At 42.0% G+C, this 22,192-nt stretch overlaps 1 protein-coding gene across 6 annotated transcripts in view; it reads right to left on the bottom strand.

Annotated features, from left to right (window-relative positions):
- LRBA (LPS responsive beige-like anchor protein) overlaps positions 1-22,192 on the bottom strand; it is a 315,739-nt gene that overhangs the window by 286,295 nt on the left and 7,252 nt on the right. For 5 of the 6 annotated variants that reach the window (XM_068165720.1, XM_068165722.1, XM_068165721.1 and 2 more), the window contains exons 3-11: positions 9,296-9,527; positions 9,056-9,156; positions 6,793-6,888; positions 4,804-4,925; positions 4,573-4,699; positions 3,365-3,484; positions 2,938-3,084; positions 2,074-2,271; positions 1,172-1,305 (exon numbers count right to left, since the gene is read on the bottom strand). In XM_068165720.1, coding sequence (XP_068021821.1) covers positions 1,172-1,305; positions 2,074-2,271; positions 2,938-3,084; positions 3,365-3,484; positions 4,573-4,699; positions 4,804-4,925; positions 6,793-6,888; positions 9,056-9,156; positions 9,296-9,527 — 1,277 coding nt within the window. Of the gene's footprint in view, positions 1-1,171; positions 1,306-2,073; positions 2,272-2,937; positions 3,085-3,364; positions 3,485-4,572; positions 4,700-4,803; positions 4,926-6,792; positions 6,889-9,055; positions 9,157-9,295; positions 9,528-10,611; positions 10,758-22,192 lie in introns of those variants that run through there. The other variant, XM_068165724.1, reaches the window with a different exon arrangement.

Raw genomic sequence — 22,192 nt, 5'->3', positions numbered from 1 at the left:
AATGCTCCTGCCCCTCCTCTTGTATCAAAGCACCGGTGTCTATGAATCAAGACCTCGGCCCAGCAGATGGAGAGAGTGATGATTCTGCCCCTGTGTCCAGCTCTGGAGCCCTCAATACAGGAAGGACATGGACCAGACAGAGCAAGTCCAGAGGAGGGCCACAAAAAAATGAGCAGAAGGATGGAGCACCTCTGCTACAAGGACAGGCTGAGGGAGCTGGGGGTGTTCAGCCTGGAGAAGAGAAGGCTCCAGGGAAGCTACCTCTCAGTAATTGAAGGGGGCCTGCAAGAAGGCTGCAGAGGGATAGGACAAGGAGCAATGGTTTGACATTAGACAAATTGAGATTGGATGTTAGGAACAAGTTCTTTATCATGAGGACGGTTGAGCACTGGAACAGGTTGCCCATGGAGGTGGTTGAGTCCCCATCCCTGGAGATATTCAAGGTGAAGCTTGGTGGTGCTCTGGGTGACCTGATCTAGCTAAAGATGTCCCTACTCACTGCAGGGGGATTGGACTAGCTGACCTTCACAGGTGCCCTCCAACCCAGGCGATTCTGTGAAACCTCCTCAAATACTGGGCCAGGCTGTAACTGAATCAAATCCCTGACTCAGCTGCAACTACAACTGCAATGAACAGTAAGTTATGCCAGGATTCTAAAAAACAATCCTTTTGTTCTTAATATTAATTTTTACCTTAGAAGCTCCATCAGGCAGTTTCTCTGCCTGGCTATTCAGCAACTAATTCAGTTGAAACACAGCTGAGACCAGAGGAAAAGCCTGGCAGTTAACACTGCCTAACAGTATTTTCCAAACAGTCTAAAGGTTAGAAATTGTTAAAAATCCAAGAAATAACTTCATGCAGCCAAAAAGAATTCATCCCTCCCCAGTGGGAAAAGCCCAAGGGAATTGTCTGCAATTCCACTACACACAACTGTGAAGTACAAATGTGTGCACTTGGATTCTGCATGAGCTTTCATGGAAAATCTGGTACCAAGAAACTCTTCACTTTGAGGTCCTGCCAGTAACAAGGCCACCTTAATGTTGTTAGATATAATTTACTGTTGTAGAAGACAATTTAATGCCACTTAATGTGCCACTTAATGAAGCAGGAGGTAACTTCTTTCTTGCTTTTTGCATGAAGGAACAGAAGTACAGTAACTACAGGCACTCACCAAACAGTTGTGTCAACATGGTCTGAGGAATATTGCCTGTAATCCAACTGTGTAAAGAGTGGGAAAAGCACCTGCACCCCTCCAATGGAGTGCAGAGCACTTTGGATAGAATGAGTCAAGACTGCTTTCACATCCTGACAAAAAAAGAATTAAGAAACATTGATACAGCCTTCAGAAACTGTTGAAAAGTTTGTTAGAAATAGTTTGAAAAGTCCTCAGTGTAAAAAAAAAATAAAAAAAATAAATGGTATTATTAGCAAATAAAAAGACACAGCAAGAGGTGCAAAGTGGCTACCACAGCCATACTAAACGTCCAGAGTCTGGCTGCCCTACTGCTTTAGATACAGTCCACAGCATATACCTTCAGTTAAATATACAGCAGGTGGCTGACAAACATATATCAGAAATAAGGAGAAGTTTTGGGTTTTTTTAAAGGTAATAGTCTTTCCAATATTGATACTTTCAAGGTTGTAACTTCGATAAAATAGACTTTGTTCTTAGGATTCTTAGAGCAGAATAGATTGATTAGACATTAAGAAGAAGGGTGCTGAGACACTGGAACATAGTGTCCAGAGAAATTGTGAGTGCCTCATCCCTGAAAGTGTTTTAAGACCAGGCTGGATGAGGCCTTGAGCAACCTGGTCTAGAGCTGAAGGTGTTCCTGCCCATGGTAAGGAAGTTGGAATCAGATGACCTTTAAAGGTAACTTCCTACTCAAGTAACGCTATCATTCTATGATCCACATTAATTCAAGAAACAGGGGAGGCAACATTGAGGACAACCCAAAAAACCCAAGCTATCAGCATTTCCCTAATCTTGTCAAAATTCCCATCAAACTTGATTTCTAGTTTTTTCAAACTGGAAATAACTTTTCTCCTCCAAATGTAACAGTGTTGAATTACCTGCAGCATGAGGGCATGTGGTGAATGAACAAAAATCGACGGGTTGTCCTTAGGGGATGACTCTAGACACAGCTGTGCATCTGTAGCCCTTGGATTGTACATAAAAGCAATAGCACTGGATAGTTTGCCATCATACAGCAACAATTTGTGATGTTCATCAAGGAAGAGATCACTTTCTGCCTTGAATTTGAATGTTCCCTGGATTGGGGTGCAGGAGTGAGGATGGGAAAAACAAACCAAAACAACAAAAAAACAAATTACACACACTGAAAATATGGATCAGAACACACCTACTGCCCCCAAATGACTAAACCATTGCTTCTTCAATCTAGCAATACCTCAGAAAGGTGTCCCATAAGAACATTGACTTAAAGTCTATATTACAGTTAGAATTACCCCAAAGTAGTGGTGGGATTTTGGGCACTAGGTGAGTGTTTGGACTTGATGATCTCAAAGGTCTCTTCCGACCTCAGCAGTTCCGTGATTCTAGGAGTGACATTGCCAAAATGGTAGGTAGAAGAAACATACCAGCCGGGAAGCAGACAGAGAGACAGCAATGTGCACTCAAAAGGAACTAATAATTGAGAAGCAGACAGAATAGGAACCATCTTTTTAAATGTATGTTTGTACAGCTGCTAGGGAATTGCAGTCTTTTAGTTAGTGCCTCTCAGGCAACAACAAACCTTGTAGTTTGTGAAGGAAAATAAAGGGCTACAAAAGAAACATGGAAGACTTTAGTAAAAAAGATCACACCTTAAGAGTATTTTTAGGACAACACAGAGGTGTCACAACATTCATAAAACCCACTATCAAGAGTCTTATCAGAATGAGGATTTGGAAACTTTACAGTCCCTGCTAAGGTACCTTGTATCCCAGACCAAGCTGATAGATGGCAAAGATCTGAGCGGCATTAAGAGCCTCACTGAAAAGGTACACAGATGTCATTTGCCCACAGAATACTCGGTTGGCATCTGCTGATTCTGAAGAACCCAGGAAACATTTGTCAAATGTCTGGAAGTGAAACAAAACCCAGGAACAGGCTTTAATACACAGTACATAAGCAAATTATACAAAGAACATACAGATCAGGGAGTATTATTTTTACACTCGAGGGTCTCAGCAGAAACAACAACTTGTAAGTTCCAAGAAGTAGAACAGTAGAATCCATTTAAAAGTTAATTTTATTTCAACTTTTTTTTTTTTTAATGCATAAAATTAGGGAGGTTTTTTAATAAAATGCAAAGGATATCTATTGAATCCATCAAGATGTTAGCATGCAGGGTTTACTTACATCACTGGTGTTGACAAACCACGTTATTTCTCCATAAGAGGCCAGCTCTCCATTCACGTAACAGCGAAGCTCACTGTTCTTCCAGCGGTTGTAGATGTGCACTATAGTGACCATATACCACTAATGGATGAGAAAACAACTGAAAATTCTACAGACACTTAGAGCAGCTCAAACATTAAAGGGGGGCAAAGGAGAACAAACCCAGCTATTTATATGAATTAAGATAAAACTTTAAATCTTAATTTAAGTCCAAAAGATTAAGTCATGGGTGATTTTTCTTGCATAGTGGAATCAAAGGACACTATGGTTATGATAAATAAAATCTTCATGCCAGTGCTGAAGAAAATTTACACTGAAACCACTGCATAAGTCACTTTTTAGGTTGGGTTACTCTTAACATGATGGACTACTGTAAACGTCATTCCAAAGAGCAAGGATGGCTCCAGGCTAAAGACCTTCCAAGGCTGTGCATGTCAAACTACCACAAACAGAATCCGTATTTTCAGCAAGAGGCTACTGATAAGAAATTCCTGAGGAGGTCTGTTCTCCCGCAGAATGTCTACACCAGTTGCTCTCAAACGAGCAGAACATCTATCTGGAAAAGGAAACATTTTCAGCATAGTGTAACACTACTTAATAGGCAAGCAAGCCTTGATTAGCAGTAATAAAATCAACTTGAATTCTTATGTTTAATAAAGCAGCAAAGACAAGGAGAGTGTTTTCTGGACACAAATGAACATAAAGCATAACATGCTTTCAAAAGGCAATCTGCCACAGGTAGGAAGATCTTTGTTTGATTAGCAAAGAAAATGTGGGATACTAATCATGCTTTCTTGGCTGTCCACATCGAGTGAGTAATGAGGAAGGGGAGTTTTAGCAAAGCCCTTCAGGACAAGAATGTCTGGAGGGGGGAGAAAACAGAATAGAAACAGAGATTTTAAAATCCAGGAGCCTCGTAACTTTCAAATCTATGTATTTACTAAGGGTTCTCAAGAGACTTCAAAACAGTCTCACAAATCCCTAGAATTTGTGATAAATTGCACTTTCTAGCTCTTCCTTATACATATGCTAAGGGAAAAGAATTAATAATTCAGAGCACAAATTTGTTTTGCTCATTTCAGTGTAGCTGTTGTTACAGAGACAAGCCTCCCCCTAGGCTATGCTTTTAGATTCACGACAGCTGTTTAAAAGATTTTATTTTCACTCACCTTTTGTGGTTTGAAATCAAATTTCACACAGTGCTGGAAACCTTTTCCCTTTGATTTTATGGATGTTACAATCAAGCAGCCGCCAACAAAGTGAGCAGAATAACCAAGTCCTTTGTTTGTTCGAAAACTAACCAACGAGAGAAAAATCATCACATACAGAGATGGGAGCAGAAATCAGAGACCAACTGATAGAAATTGAACATCAGAAATACTGCTCTACATAATACTCACCAATACAAGTAAGGCTTATCCTTATCCACATTGATATTATTTACAGGATCCATTCTTAGCCAAGTGTGGAAAGTAAACCCATTCTGGTATGGCCACTTGGCTATAGGAGGTAAGGCAATAGCCTAAAGAAAGGAAATCACTCATGTAGAAAGATCAGCGTCTCAATAGTACAAGTATACAGCTTAAGATACACACTACACATGTGCACTGACAGATGTGCACTACAAATATGTACAGTTTTGCTACACTAGCGTCTCGCTTAACTTCTGTGCTTTTTGTACTTCCTTGTTAAAGTATTTAATTAATCTTAACTTTTTAAAAGCGGTCCTTACATCTCAAGGAAGATTATTAATAGTAACCTACGCTTCCACTTTAGTGCAAGCTTTACAGCATAAAAACTCCTCACATGAAAGTTCAAGTTGATTTGGTTTTGTGATAACCCGAGGGAAGAATCAGATTGATAAACTTATTTTCACATAGTGTTGGTATTCTGGAAAGGAGCTGACCACTAAAACATAATCATACTATACTTCACTTAACAGAGTCTCTTCTGTCTTGAAACTCCTACAGAATTATAGAATTGTTTCTGTTGGAAAAAGACCTCTGAGATCATTGAGCATCTAATATCTAGGTAGCCTTCCTAGCCATATTCAGTGAGAATATGACAGACTTTTAAATGTCCTTCAAAACAAGGTAATCCAATCCAAACAGGTTGCTCAGGGAGATGGTTGAGGTCCCATCCCTGCAGATATTCAAGGTGAGGCATTCAAGGTGTTTGTACAAAAGATGATTTTGTAAAAACAAAATGCTATAAATCCTTCTCTGTACCAGCTAACTAATCAGTCTGCGAGCTCGCAGCCCAGCTTTGAGGAACTGGTAGCACTATCTAAACTAAGTGGTTTAACTCATGATGGATCTTGCAGTAATTATATTAAACACTTGGTTCTTAATGCTTTGTTAAAATACACAGGAATTTTCCTATCAAGGTTGTTAAGGCACCCCAAGACCACTTACGGGTCAAGCTTTCAACACAAGGAACAAAAGGAACAAAAATTTGCCAAGTTCTGTTGCTTGTGATAAACCCAAAACTGCAGAAGCAGTTTGCTAGCATTCCATGTTTTTCAGACTCATGTTTTCACTCCAAAAATATTCAGTATATCCTCAAGCTCATGAAACTCAATCTCAAGCCACCAAAGGCAAAACGGGAGTGATTTGATAAATCTCATTCAAATCTTACTCTGAATTAAGCACAAAGTTTTTAACTTACTGTTTCATCCTTGATGATCTTAAAAAGATCTTTTCTCAATGATCTTAAAGGTCTTTTGCAACCAAAACAATTCTATAGTTCTTTGATTTCAGGAGAAAAAGGGATGATATACTTAAATTCCTACAGAAGACTGCACAGCATTTTCCAACTACAGACTGTGTGTCAATCTCTTTTTCCAACTTGAGTCTGTTTTGCTCATAAGGGTACTTGCTTTATGTGTTCTCCATCCTTATCTCCACCCACCAGCCTTCTGTTTTATTTTCCCTACCCAACTGAGCTGAGCAGGGTGAGTGACAAAGCATCTTTGTGGGCACTGGTGTCCCGCCCAGCACCAACTCCTCAGAAAGCCACTCCCACACATACTAGAGACCAACACAAGCACCATCCCCACAGAAAGATGGGACAGAAAAGGAGGCAGATTCTCCTTGTAATAAAGATTTAACTGAACCAGCCTGAACAACACCCAGGGGGGAAAAAAAACAAACAAACAAACCCCACCCTTAATTTATTTGTTCTTTATGGAATAGTATTTGTCCTTCTCTAGAGACAATGCAGATTTATTATCAGCATGATTTATTTATGCATCATGTAAGTGCCAGGCAGACAGAAGAATTTGATTCGAACTCTACCTCTATGACAATGACAGAGGAGACAAGACAGCCACAAATGAACGTAACCAATAGCTGTAATAAAACAAACGAGACTGACAATAATCTACATACTGCAGCACTTTTTCCAGGGAAGTTGAAGAAGGCATCAGGTCCATACTTCTGAGGCATGTGTTTTAACACAGACAATAACTTTCCAGCATGTGGTGGCTGGCAAAGAGAGTTATCACACTTGTAAATAAACATACCTCTAAGAAACACCAAAAATCCATTTTGACACAGTTTAAACCTTCGCACGTGGCATTTTGCCAAAGCACCTCACACTTCCAATAAACAACAATAACAAAGTCCTGGATAATTTCACATATTAAACAGTAGATGTGCTAAAATACAATGAATCGGATAACTAAATGAAGGACTTAAAGGCCAGAGCCACCTTCATCCTGCATGTTGGTTCCTCCCTCTCTCTGCTCCTTCCCACCAGCACTAGGATTTGGCTGAAATCCTGATGAAAATAGCCCTGCCTGCTCATCCTCTCCCTTTTGCTAGGCGTTCCCCTTTGTATGCATCTGCAGGGGCTACAGAAAATGAACTAATCCAGATGAAAACGGATCCAGGAGAAAACAAATGCAAACAAGTTTTCAGCTACATCAGTTCTGGATTGCGTCTGCATGAAATCGGGGCCAGCACAAGACAGTTGAGAAACACCTAGCAAGAGGGAGATGGAGAATCAGCAGACAGGACTATTTTCATGAGGACTTCAGTGCTTTTGTACATATATTTCTTCATGCAAGTCCACAGAGGAAGATTCAAGTCTCAGGGGCAGTTTGGAGCACCTCAACTGAGCGCTCATTTAGGGTGAATAGTTAACAGTTCCACACCACCGCTCTAACTCTGTGCTGATTTTGTTGTAGTACTCAGCAACTCCAAATCAAACACGGGAGCTCACAGCACAAGTTCAGCAAAGATTGGTCACAGGGACAGGATAGATTTTTGTGTCTTCTTTTACCGTTTCCTAACCTTCCATGTCATCCCTTCTTATTAAACTACAATTTTACATTTATGATCTCTCTTCCTAAACGTCCTGCAAGCAGCCCCTCTCTGGAAACCAAGCACTGCACGATCCCTTGCAAGTATTTCAAATGTAGCAGAACTATCGATAAACAGAACAGTGCTCATGAAGCAATTAACACTGAGAACTGCTTTGATGCCTTCAGCAGAATTCAACCAGGTAATTTGTGTTGTAGCCAAATACTTTGTATTTTCAGATTTATGGAGTTGTGCAACTCCTTAGCAATGCAACTGTGACATTTTTCTCTTCCTTCCCTCTGTATTTAGTCTTAAATAAAGAAGGGAAATTAAATGCAAATAGCAAAGAGACAGAAAATTTAAACAGTTAACGTTATGGAGTATGGAGACAACATTAACTTATCTGTGGTTAAATATACTCCATATTCTGGAATTATTCAGTTGAAACCCTCTTAAGCTTTGAGTCTTTTTATTTGGGGAACATCTTCAAAGTTATTACAAAGGGTCTTTTCAAATTGGCTTTGGCCAGCCTGATCTAGTGTGGGGTGTCCCTGCCAATGGCAGAGGGCTTGGAACTAGATGATCCTTGTGGTCCCTTCCAACCCTGACTGATACTATGATAAAATTTGCTGTACTCTGTTAATACTGCCTTTTAGATTTGAAGTCAGAGACACTGTGCTGTATTTTTTCTGCACTAGGCAAAGCATTTAGAGATAAAGGAAGCTATTGTGATAATAGTTCCCAATTTCAGCAAAACAGTTTTGGGTTGAAGAACATTGGTCTAGGGGCCTCTGTAATATATAGATTTTTACTTTAGGGAAGGAGCTTCTCAACAGTGAAAGCAAATCCTCTCCTCCCTAATTCACACAGGAGCAGGACCAAACACCTGATAGTATTTTGCAGCTCGAGCTTGTTCCCTTTATTTCAAACTCTGCCACAAATTCTCACCTCCCTAACTAGATAATTTTTTTCAGGCAAAGAAGAGCAACATGAAAATAGAAGCACATTGAACTGAATGCAAAATATCCTTTTTCCCTTCACTTTTGCATAACTAGAATTACAAAAACAAAACGTAAGGACATAAGCAGTTGCTTAGAGTCACCACATTATTGCCAGGTGTTAAAAAAGCCCATTCCATCCCTACATCGAGGAGAAAACATCATTTCCTTACTATTCTACTCTATAGTTTAATTGCTTGCAAGTGAAACGATTGATTTACGTACTACCAGAAAGCATCCTCTGTTTCTTGGTACATTTTAAGTTTAGGTTATCAAACAGCCTTTTAACTTGTGAACATTAGGACAAAATCTAAAGAACACTACAAAAACAGTTTTATGTTTTCTTTTACCCATCTCCCTTTTTCTCCTTGAAGCTTGCTAAAGAATAACTTCAGCTCTCGAACTGTCAAGTTATAGCTTGCCAACACACCCAGCAAATCCACCAAGAGATCTGGAAAGACAAATAAGAGCAACAGAACTGCTTAATAAAATGCAGTGGCAAGTTGCCACCCATTAACAGATGTGTCCATGAGAGTTCCCATAAAAGCAATGCAGTTCGAGTTTGAGTCATGCAGGGGGTGAAACTGTACCTGCAATCATGTTGTCAGCTCTGTCAATCCTCCTGAGCACTTGCTCAACAAGCCCAACTTCTGTGCAAGCCTGTAGATTGCGGATGCTCTTCTTCAAGATGGCTGTGAACATGCTCCACACCTCAGCCTGGCAGGTGACATCGCACTTGTCCAGCAACTCCACCATGCAGGAGATGCCCTCTGCTTCTTGGATGATAAAGTTCATTTCCAAGTCAAAGTGGCCCCCAACAAGCTTTTGGACAAAAGATTAAAGAGACTTTTAAGATAAATGTTTCAATACACCACTCCATGTTTAAAGTTAGCCATTCTGCAAGAAAAAAAGCTCTCAAACACGGAATCACAGAATGCATCCTGTTGGAAGGGACCCTCAAAGACCACCTTGTCCAACCTCCCCTGCAGTGAGCAAGGACATCTCCAACTAGATCAAGTTGCTCAGAGCCTTATCAAGTCCAGCCTTGAATGAGCAAAACATGAAAATGTAAAATACATAACCAGTGTCCCACTTGATTTTACACCATATTTATCATCCTCTTCAAAACCGAGATACTCCTCAAGAACCCAATCTCTTTCTCACCATCAAGGCAGAAAACAAAGCAAATGCTACATCCCATGATCCTATTCAGACAGAACAGGTGGAGGTTACATTCTAGCCACAAGACACCTGCTAATTCTTGCCAAGAAATCCAACTCTTTCGGCATTTGGCTTTAACTAGCAGCAAACCATCAATTACCATACCAAAACCACACAGGACAACTCCAGGTGACCTTACCTTCACCCTATAGTCTACACCACTAATCCTTCATTTTTGGCTAGATATACTATTATCAGTAACTACCCATCCAGGAAGCTGTCAAATGAGGTTTCCAATCTAATCTGCAAAGATAAGCATTTCAGAAAGTAGAAGCAGCTTCTAGAAATATTATGCTATGGTAGGAGTAATTACCATTTTAACATTGGCTTTAAGGGAAGTGAGCACAGTGACAGAGAAAAGCACCAGAGCGAAGACACGGCAGAGCTGATATATGTATGTATGCACACCCATTAGATACACACAAGCACACACACCCCACACAGTATTTCACATTAACCCTTTCTTAATGGTGATTTGAAAACTGATCAACCTTCAGAACACAAATTTGTTTCCAATGACAGGGATCATAATCCAGGTCCATGCAGTGGCTAGTTATTATCTGAGCTGCAGTAACGGCTGTGCACAGCAAAATGTAATCTTCCCAAATGTCACCGTAAGTTATGAATATCTGAGCAGTTTAATGCACCTTACTAGCCATGAAGTGTGAGAATGTAATCTTATTACCTTTTTTATGGTTGTATTTTTTTGAATAATGTAGCCTTTGAACTGATGTATAGTCTTGCCGTGCACTTTAGCATGATTTGGTCTCCTATGCCACGCAGGACATTTTTCAAACTTCTCCAGTTGAACGTATTTTCAGTCCTACACAGAGGTGCATAAACAATCTTTATAGTGACCTACAGGGTGGCAAAACGTTTGCTTTCTCCAGCACATAAGTAGAAGCTCACAGGGATATTTTTTAAGCGCAACATTCGAATACTTCCTCACAAATGTTCTGGTTTTTGCCAGTTACATTGCCCTTTGGGGGAAAAAAACAAAAAAAAAACCAGAAATGACAAACTACGGCAACAGCTCAAGCTTTTTGGTAAAACATTTCTGAATTTAGCTGATTGAGAACAGGAAGAACACAGCCATTTTTAACCACAAAACCACAGAAAGTGATTTGTATTTTCTTCCCATAGAGAACCAAACTATGGAGAAGTCGCAGAATCACCAAATTGCTTGGGTTGGTAAAGCCCTCCAAAATCATGGAGCCCAACACCACCACAGCCACAGAACTATGTCCCCAGGTGCCATGCCCACACATTTCTTGAACACCTCCAGGAATGGTGACTCCATCGCCTCCCTAGGCAGCCTATTCCAATGCCCAAGAACCCTTTCAGTAAAGAACTGCTTCCTAATATCCTATCTAAACTTCCCTTGGTGCAACTTGAGGCTATTTCCTCTTGTCCTATCACTTGCTGTTTGGGTGAATAGACCAAACCCCACATCTCTACAACCTCATTTCAGGTAGTTGTAGATAGGGAGGATGTAGAAGACAGGCCCAGCTGAGTGGACATGTTTGGATTCTCTACTAGCTTTTGACCAAATCATGACACTGAGCCGAGAGGCCCTTTGCTCCTGAGGAGATCAAACTACCGTACGCTTTATTTCAGGCAGCTGTAACTTTTATTTTAAATCTCTGAGAAGACAAAGGGCCACCAAGCTGACTCTTTGCAAGTCAGACAATTTCAAGACAAAATTTCAACGTGCTCCAAACAGTGGCTAAAGGCATTTACAAAACCTGGCAGTTTTCTGAGTTTGGCTTATGCTATAGATCTTGATAGATACTAACAAAGACTGCATCTAAATCCAGGTGGACTTTCGTATATTTCCAGTATCCTTATTAAAAACATTTCATTCTGCTTCTGTTCTAGTAACTTCTTTCAGTGTACCTTAACCTGTGCTTACCATTTAAGACATACAAGAGAGATACCAAGGGATGGTTTAATAACACACAAATTTGGAGCTCCATACAGGAAATGAAACATCCTAAATCTTCACATCACATCAGATTCATATGTACATTGAAAGCAAATAAATCATCTAAACCAAGATACAGAGAACCTTTTCAAATTTGCATTTAGCTACAGTAAATACTGCCATGTTCTTTAATAGCTTGCTGGTGCAATCTTAGCAAACTAATGATTTATGGCTCTGGCATTTTAAAAATCAGAAATCTGTCATTTTATGACATCCAGTAGAAAGTCAGCTCCAGTAGCATTACTCTGATTGCATTACTCTGAATTTAAACTCAAATACATGAAACAGGCTGCCCTGGGAGGTGTTTGATTCCCTGTCCCTGGAGCTATTTAAAACCTGTGCAGATATAGTGCTGAGGGACATGGTTTAGTGGCAGACTTGGCAATGCTGGATTGATCAGATTTGGTGATCTTAAAGCTCTCTTCCAGTCTGAACAATTCTATGAAACACATATAGCAAAGCACTGAACATATTGTGCATTATCCCAACACCTCCCTTCCTTCCAAAAGTTCCCTAAACTTGCGAAAGTTAGCTGACATGTTTATTTTCTTTTACAAGAATACTGAAAATAGGTTTTTCAGGACCCAGACGTGTAACTTTGACAAGAACATAACCTTTTGTCAAGTTTGGGGAAAAAACAAAACACTGTGGGCTAGGAGAAACAGACTAACCATACCTCACTGACCAAGGTGCACATGCCTGCATCCTGTCCTATCTTCACAGAATGACAGAATCAGAGATTTGTTTCAGATGGAAAAGACCTCCAAGGTCATCCAGTCCAATCACCCACCCACCACGGCCATTAAGCCACGTCCCCAAATGCCATGGCCACACACCTCTAACACCTCCACGGGCAACCTGTTCCAATGTCTGACCGCTCTTTCTGTAAAGTAATTCTAGAAGTAAACACAGGTGCACAGTTTATTCTAGGAAGCATGTTTCAAAGTGTTCTGCCATCTTGTACAGACAAGGGGATAAGGACCCCAAGCAAGGGAGAAAAAGAAAATAAATAAATAAATAACAAAATTACAGAACAACAGAACACATCACAAACATGGGACTGCCTAAGAATGGCAAAGAATACTCGCAGCTGAGGAATAAAATGAGATTCAAAAGCCAAGAAAGAATACAAGATGAAGTGACTGAATAGTTTACTTACACCACTCTGGCAGGTTCATCAGATTTAGCAACCCTAATGTTAAGTAGTTCCTCACCTACTGAAGGCTGTGACCCTCACAGAGCACATGCTAGGAACAAATACTTGCCAGCCCCTCAACAGCCATCACATTTTATAGCTCAGCAGATTAACTACAGAGAACTTCAGCACAACTAAAAGCACAGGGTTGCAAATTCCAAGAGAAAACAAGAACTCGCACATCTTTCTTTCATTTCTGACACCGCCTCCATCCAGAAAATCTGGAAAGCCCTGCACTTGTCTCTTCGGAACTGCAGAGACTGCTACCACAGCCAAAGCACAAACTGGTAAGACTTCAGACACAAGAAATATTAAATGACATAGTACAGGAAATACAGCACTGGTCTTTCCCTGTTGCTATTTCTTTGATTTTCTAAGTGATTTTTCTGTGTGTTGTGATTAACATGGGGAAACTGTGCAGGTGGTCTTGGCTAGAATGGAAGGGTGCCCAGAATAAATAATAGCCTTTCATTTACCCCTCACCAAGAAATGATTACTTTTCCCCCCTCTTCAGATTCCAAGCCCATGTCTCTCTCTGAACTAATATTGCCACTACACTGGTTAGAGTTTTAAATATATATACACTGATGGAAGTCAGCATATTAAGTGTACTGAAATAACGAACATCCGAAAAGGAATAATAATAGGAAATGGTATATCAAAAGAATTGAGATTAATTGTCTTCCCAAAGAGCAAGTCAGCAGCACTGGGTAAAGAACAGTGTGTTCCAAGCTGTGTGGTATTCCAAGCTGGAAAACATTTATTTACTCAGAAAAACAACTGTTGTCTTTTTAGAATTATTAGTGTAAAACCCTTGGCTCTCTTATGATCATGGGGAACTGCATTTAATTGTCTAAAAATGTACTGTATTGGAACTGATCAGGATGAGATTTGTACCCATGGAGAAATACCAGCGGCCGACAGGAGATGAAATAAAAGTGCTTTCAAAAATAAGAACAACTCTTACAGATGTCTGGCATGGTCAGAGTGGTTTGAGTTCAGAAAGCGTGTGTTTATCATATGAGTCGCAGGCCTTTCCTCACACTGGCACTACTTCACAGAATGGTTCGGGTGGGAAGGGACCTTAAGGACTATCTAGCTCCAACTCCCCTGCCATGGGCTGGGACACCTCCTACTTGCAGCTTGCTCTGGCCCCATCTAACTTGGCTTCGAACACTTCCAGGTTTGAAATCTCAGCTACTTCTCTGGGCAACCTGTGCTAGTGCCTCACCACTGCCATGGGCAGGAATTGCTTCCTTTTATCTCATCTAAATTCAACTTCTTCCAGTCTGAAGCCATTACTTCTCATCCTACCACTCCATACCTATGCCAAAAGTCCCACTCCGTCTCTCTTGGAAGCCTTTTTAAAATTCTGGAAGGCTGCTCTAAGGTCTCCCTGCAGCCTTCTCTTTCCCAGGCTGAACAGCCCCAACTCTCTCAGCCTGTCCTCAAAGCAGAGGAGCTCCAGCCCTCTGACCACCTGTTGCCTTCTCCAGACCTGTTCCATGTTCTTCTTGCATTGGGGCCTCGAGCGCTGGACCCAGCACTGCAGGTGTGGAATCAGCAGAGCCGAGCAGAGTGACAATTTTTCCAAAGATGCATGGGGATGCTGAGGCAGTTTTTACACACACTTCAGAACAGTCCAGCAGTATGCATTGTGTATGTTAATTCAAGACATTGCCAGCTGGCTTTATTTTGGTTTTTGGGTTTTTTCCCCCTTCCTTTTAGGAAGACAGCAATGATAAGGCCTGCTTGCTTACTCAGGAATCAGAACTATGCACAGATCTGCTGCTGCACAAAACCAAGAGTGATGAGCACCATCTCATGGGCATTTCAGGTAACAGATAACAGAACTCTGAATTCTCCACTACATGGTTCCAAAATAAATAGATCAAGACCGACAGACACACGTGCATGACTTCCAAATGTGTGACAGGAATGTTGTAACATCCACCCAGAAAGAAATTGGGAAGTATTCAGACACATAAGTAAGTATTTAGAAGTTGTTATTTACATACAATTAACCTCAGCCTCATGCTACAGAATTCACTTTCTTGCATGGGGACTCTGAAGTGAATTTTTGCAAAATAAGATGAGAACAGTACCCACAGAACTGTTATGTTCTGTTTTAAGCCAGCACAGAAACCAAAATCATTTTGAAAGCATGGTTGCACACTTGTATACTTTCAACTTAACAATACTCAGTGAGATTCTAACAGATTGTTTACACCCATTCCTGCAGATCCTGACTAAAACAGCACTCCTTAAAAACAGTCATCACAGAATGGTAGGGGTCAAAAGGGACATCTGAAGATTGAGTCCAATCCCCCTGCCACAGCAAGATCACCTAAAGTAGATCACATAGGAACATGTCCAAGTAAGCCTCGAAAGTTTCCAGACACAGAAACCCCACCATCTCTCTAGGCAGCCCCTTTCAATACTCTGCCACCCTCAAAGTAAAGTTCTTCCTCATGTTTAAATGGAACTTCCTGTGTTCAAGTTTATGCACATTACCTCTTGTCTTGTCACTGGGGACCACTGAGAGGAGTCTGGCCCCATCTTCCTCACACCCACCCCTCAGATATTTGTAAACATTGATAAGATCTCCCCTCAGCATCCTCTTCTCCAAGCTAAACACCCCCACATGTCTCAGCCTTTCCTCATGCGAGAGATGTTCCAGTCCCCTAATCACCTTAGTGGCCCTGTACTGGACTCTCTCCAGTAGTTGCCCTTCTTGAGCTGGGATGCCCAGAACTGGACCCAATACTCCAGGTGAGGCCTCACCAGTGAGGAGTAAAGGGGGAGGAAAACCTCCCTCAACCTAGTGGCCACACTACTAATCCATTCCACAATACCATTGGCCATCTTGGCCAAGAGGGCACACTGCCAGCACATGGTCATCTTGTTCTCTACTCCTAGGTCCTCTTCCTTATGGGCCATATTACTTCAAGTAATTGGCATTCAACACTTCCTATGTGACCTGAAATTTTAGCCAGTTACAGTAATACCTCAGAGAGAGCATCCCCTTTCAGTTGTCTGCTAGTTCAGGTTACAAAGTTCCTCCTGCTATGGCAGAGAACACTTTGATCTTTCCTCATTTCATAGAAAACTTTCATACTAAAACTAATGCATAAGTAACCTCCTTAAACACATTACTGATAACTAGAAGCCTGTTCATTATGGTTTCCATCTGATTTATTGGTCAAACATCTAGTGTTAAGCAGCCACAGTCAAACCAGTTTTATTCCTTTGAGTGCTAGCTTTCAGCAGCCCTGCACATCAAATTAAACTTTGCTTACTGCTTCTTATGTATCGGATGACACAAACAAAGAAAAAAAAACCCATAAAAACCCAAAGCAAAAGATTAATTACATCATTTCAAGCATTGCTGCAGAAATGGAACTGGACTGAATGCAGATTCTGCTGGCACATACAAAGCTGCTCTTGGCCAAGGGGTCCACTGCAGAACTGCACTGTTAACTCTAGAGCAACAGCACTTTTGCAAAGATGGAAAGACTGTGTCCCGCTGTGTCTCTCCCTGACCTGAAGACAACTTAATATGGTGTCCATTGGGACAGCACCTGCAAAAGGAGGCCATAGCTCTCCAAACACACACACTGCTCATTTGCAACCATTCCCTAGCAGCTGAAGGTCAAACCAGCTCTAATGTATCAGATGCAGATCAGAATGACTCTGTGTGATGCTTCTGAGGAAACCCTACAACATCTCACTGGCTTCCTTCTAAAACTCACAAGCGATCTGTACGCAACAGCCTTCTCAGCACTGAAGTTCAGCCAGCTCCCACTCACCCTGTATCAGTAAATTAGACGCTCTAGGTCCTTTAGAGCTGCTGCAGAGGAGAAAGGCATGTTAGAAATACCTCTTACTCAGTTTCCCTTTCTAACTCATGAATCTCAAACTATCAGGACCAAAAAGGTGCCCGTTCCCAAGTTCACTTGGACCAGGACACATATATAAACACAATCATCTGACATAATTCTCCTAGTTATCAGAGGCTCACAGAATGGTAGGGGTTGGAAGCGAGCTCTGGAGATCAAGTCCAGACCCTGCCAAAGCAGGCTCACTTATAGCAGGTCACCCAGACAAGTCTTGAAAGTCTCAGGAGAAGGAGACTCTACTATGAGGGCGGACAGGCTGAGGGTGTTGGGCCTGTTCAGCCTGGAGAAGAAAAGGCTTCAGAAAACCTTATAGAGGCCTTCCAGTACCTGAAGGGGGCTACAGGAGAGCTCAGGAGGGACTACTTATAGAAGGGTATGTGGTGATAGGACAAGGGGCAAAACTACAGTAGGGTAGACTTGAATTGGATGTTAGGAAGTTCCTCACTATGACGGTGGTGAGGCTGAAACTGCAACAGATTGCCCAGAGAAGCCGTGGATGCCTCATTCCTGGAAGTGTTTAAGACCAGGCTGAATGAGGCTTTGGTCTGGAGGGAAGTGTCCCTGCCCAAGGCGGGGGGGTTGGAACCAGAAGATCATTAAGGTCCCTTCCAACTCAAGCCATTCTATGATCTCTCACAGAGGAGTATGGTGCTTCATAATACCAAAGGCAGTGACTATGTAAGTACCTTACTGCTTCACAGCATTTGAAAATGGAAGAGAGGACTACAGTAACTCCACATATCAAAGCACTGCCTGAAGACCAAAAGGCCATGTTTGGATAACTAATATTTAATTAATCTAGTGGCCTTTCCTCCTCACAGAGATGCTCCAGTATCCCCAGCACTTTCATGGTCCTCATTGGATTCCCTCCAACAGTTCCTGCTCTCTCTTGAACAGAGGAGCCCAGAACTGGACAAAATACTCCAGATGTGGCCTCACCAAGGCAGAACAGAGAGGAAAACCTCCCTTGACCTGCTGGCCACACTCATCTGAATTCACCCCAGGAGATCCATTTGCCTTCTTGGCCGTGAAGGCACATTGCTGGCTCAGAAACCAGTGAGCACTCAGAACTCACTGTGGACAAAGAACATTTTACAATCCCAATTGAAAAATCCATTCCCAGCATCTCAAGTGTTCGCCCATTCTATAACATCAACAAGATATTAAATGCAGAGAGCTCCCCATCCCATCTTAGCTATCCTGAAATGCATTCTAAAAGCTCACAGTTACTCAGTGTCATGCTCCATAACAGACACCTAGAAGTCAGGCATTGCCGCACCCAAATTACACACTGGAACCAAATCCTACAGCATAACTGGGGGGCAGGGAATAAAGCTTGCCAGCTCTTTTCAATCAAGTTCACTACCAAAACCACAGACAAAACACACGCTCAGTTTCAACAAAACCACTAGCAGGAGAGAGATGATGACTGGACTGATAGTTTCCATTTGTTTATTTAACAGTCATGCACCATTACCAATATCAGTAATTCCATTCCTATTCTCCTCCTAACTGCAGTGTTTCAAGGCTTATCAGTAATTCTGTATCACTGGCCATTGTTTAGAACTTGTGTCTGTGGTTCCACATAAGAACCTTTGGGGGACATTACTTGGTGGTTTTGGTTAGGGGTTTTGGGGTTTGTGTGTGTGTGAGCGCTTAAAAAAAAAAAACCTACAACACACAATCTGATTCCAAGGTCCACCTAAAAAGCTCTCCTTAGGAAAACAATTTTCATCTCAAGTGCCAACAACATAACTTAAAGACTTCTCTAATAACGCACTACTAAAAGTTAAAAGATTTGCAAAACTTCTAGCAGGCAAATCCACAGCAAGAGAGTTCACCTTATTCCACCAAACAGCTCCCCACCCACATCCATTCCAGTCCTACCTGGGAAAGGAACCAGTAGATTTAGGTTGGACATCAGGAGGAAGTTCTTCAGAACGAAAGTAGTGAAATACTGGAACAGTTTGCCCAGGGATGTGGTTGAGGCCCTATCTCTGGAGACATTCAAGATCAGACTTGATGTGGTCCTGGGCAGCCTGATCTAGTTGGAGATGTCACTGCAGGGGAGTTGGTCAAGATGACCTTTGAAGGTCCCTTCTAACTTGATGCAATCTGTGAATCCATGTACAATACCCACCCAAGCTTGCAGTGTAATAACATAATCTGAGAGACTTCTCATGCCAACATTCAGCATCCTGGATTCCACAATCACACACTTCTCCCAGTCCACTGCAAGATACCTCTGGTTCTCTTGTTGCCCTCCCACTGCAGTGACCATCTCACCTGGTGCTTACTGCTGCCTCTAGTCTTGCTGCATTCCCAAAAGAGAATGATTAAGCTCTGGGCACTGTTACAGTGATTGTTTTATAGTGCTAGTCCAGTCTAAAACTAGAAAATGTAGAGTGTCTAAGTGGAGCAGATTTCATTCTGCTAAGTTATTTCTGTAACTGCTGTTCACACCTGCTGCTGAACAACTGGTGATGGCAAAGGGGAGAGTGACATGACCACACACAACACACTTCCATAGAACAGCTGGGTCCTAAGTGGCTTTGATTTTCAGTGGCAAAGCAAAAGCTAACCTAATAGTTCTTTAAGCCGAGCATTCTTCAGTTGCAGCAACAAAATCAAAGAGGTTTTTGCCTGGAAAACTCACTTCCAGCTTTTCAGTCGCACCAAAACCGATCTGAACTGGCAGATGAAATTTTTTGGCTACATCTGTATAGAATACAAAAGCATCAGCAGAGCTACTCATAGGCAGGCTGCAGTGAAGAGGCATGCAGCTCAAAGTCACAGCTCTTCACAGCAGACAACAGAGCACATCCTATTCCCACAAGCTATTCTAATTTAAATCATCTCAAGGCAAGCTATTAACAAGAAAATCATGCCTGGGACTTAGCTGCTCCCAGCTCTCTAGAGGAATCCAGTTCAGTGCAAGGCATTAGGTTTTCTCCACAAATTTGTTACTATTTAGAAGCTACTTAAGCCTACTTGTGAAGCTTTGGAATCTAAGGCACCGCAGCAATGCAAGTTCTTGACAAACTACAAGTTTCTTGGGGGAATCCCAGGCACAAGTACAGCCTGGGTGAGCAGTGGCTGAAGAGCAGTCTCGAGGAGGAGGACTTCACAGAATGTTAGGGGCTGGAAGGGACATCCGAAGACCAAGTCCAATTCCCTTGTCAGAGCAGGATCACCTAAAGCAGATCACACAGGAACTTAGGGGGTGTCAGTCAATAAAAAAACCTCAACATGAACTGGCAGTGGTTGCTTGCAGCCCAGAAAACAACCTTGTGCTGGCCTGCATTAAAAGAAGTGTGACCATCACATCAAGGGAGGCGACTCTCCTCCTCTACTCTGCTCTTGGGCAACCCTACCTGCAATACTGCATCCAGTTCTGGTGCCCCCAGCACAAGAAGGACATGGACCTGCTGAAGCAGGTCCAGAGGAGAGCCATGAAGATGATCAGATGGTTGGAGAACCTCCCATATGGGGACAGGCTGCAAGAGTTGGGGTTGTTCAGCCTGGAGAAGAGAAGGCTCCAGGGAGACCTTAGAGCAGCCTTCCAGTACCTGAAGAGGGCTACAGGAAAGTTGGGGAGGGACTTTTGACAAGGGCTTGTAGTGATGACATGAAGTACATGTAGATTTGAGGAGCGTAGAATTAGACTGGAGATGAGGAAGAAAATCTTAACAGTGAGGGTGGGGAAACACTGGAACAGGTTGCCCAGGGAGGTTGTGGATGCCCCCTGCCTGAAGGTGCCTTGAGCAACCTGGTCCAGTGGGATAGGCAAGGGGGTTGGAAATAGACAATCTTTAAAGGTCCCTTCCAACCCTAACTATTCTTTGAATCTATGAAATGTCTGGTATCAGCACAGAGACCACAGGAAAAAGATGCAATTTCAGCCCACGCAGCAGCATTATTGAGCAAATTTCATTAGAGCAGTTGTGTCAGGGTGTATCTCGACTGCGATTTGCTCTGAACATGGGAGCAGGGCACGCTGGAAGTGACAGTCTCCACTGGCCACACCGCTGTCAGAAAAGCAGGTGGCAACAGTATCCTGGTTTATGCAAATGAATTGAAGCCCTCAGATTCCTGGCAAATGGCCAAAGCTCCCAGACGGACAAAGTCTGAAGGGGTTCTCAGAGGAAGAGAAAACAACCAAAAGGCCAGACTAGCTTTTGGACAGGCCATAACATGCTTCAGCACACTAGCAAGTCTAACAGAAAAACCCAGAATTAGTTAAAGCAGATACGTAACCTAAATTAAGGCATTAACAATTAGGTCAAGCTAACAGTAAAAACCATCCTGCAAAATGTTATGAAGAGGCCAGCAAGGCCTCTAAGGGATGGGGAAGACACTTGAATGGCAGAAAGTTAGCTAACTGTAATTAGTGATTAGGAACAAAACCTCTTTTTTTTTCCTCCCCAGACTGACCCATTTAAAATAAATGGAAGTTATTTAAAAAGATATGCACAAATTTAATGCATGCACAGCTGAATTTGACAGAGATGATTCTTAAAGGCTTTTATTACACAAAACACTGAAGGTACCAAGTAGCTAGTTCACGTCCAATGTCTAAATGTGGGGCTTATTTAATCCATGTGACAGATTACAGCTTCCTCTTTAAGGTTAATAAAGAGCTTCATGAATGCATAAAGACAGAAGCTAGAAATAGTTTCAAGTTACCATCTTATGCAGTAAAAAAAAAAGCCAGAACACCACATCAAGTGGGGTACAGCTCAGAATGACTGTAGGATCCCCAAGAGGTGGTAAAATCAATATACAGATAGTGAGAGAAACCCCAAAGAAAGTTGGATGATTTGCAGGAAACAAGTCACCAACCACTGAGTACTGAACATGGGAGCAAACCAACACTGCCTTGAAAAAGAACTTAGCAAACACCTCCTCTCTGATTTCCCTTAACCTCTGCTTCTCATACAACTCAGCCACTTCAAAAACCTTCTCTCAGCTCACACTTCAACACGCATGCTTGGGTTCATCTCTCCATTAATCTCTTTCACTGGATAATTTTTGGTCTATTTTTGTCTCACTTTACAGTGTCCAGCCCTCAGAGCAACTGCACAGATCAGGGAATGCTCAACATTCAGTGATGCTCAGTATCAGTACAGACTGCAGGGTGATGGGATGGAAAGCAGCTCTGTGGAGGATGACTTGCAGGTGCTTGGAG

This window comes from Melanerpes formicivorus, unplaced genomic scaffold, assembly GCF_026170545.1.
Source record: "Melanerpes formicivorus ecotype bairdi unplaced genomic scaffold, bMelFor1.0.p_v2 SCAF_92, whole genome shotgun sequence".
Classification (NCBI taxonomy): domain Eukaryota; kingdom Metazoa; phylum Chordata; class Aves; order Piciformes; family Picidae; genus Melanerpes; species Melanerpes formicivorus.
Note: the sequence above shows the minus strand (reverse complement) of the source record. Positions and strands in the feature narration are given on the sequence as shown.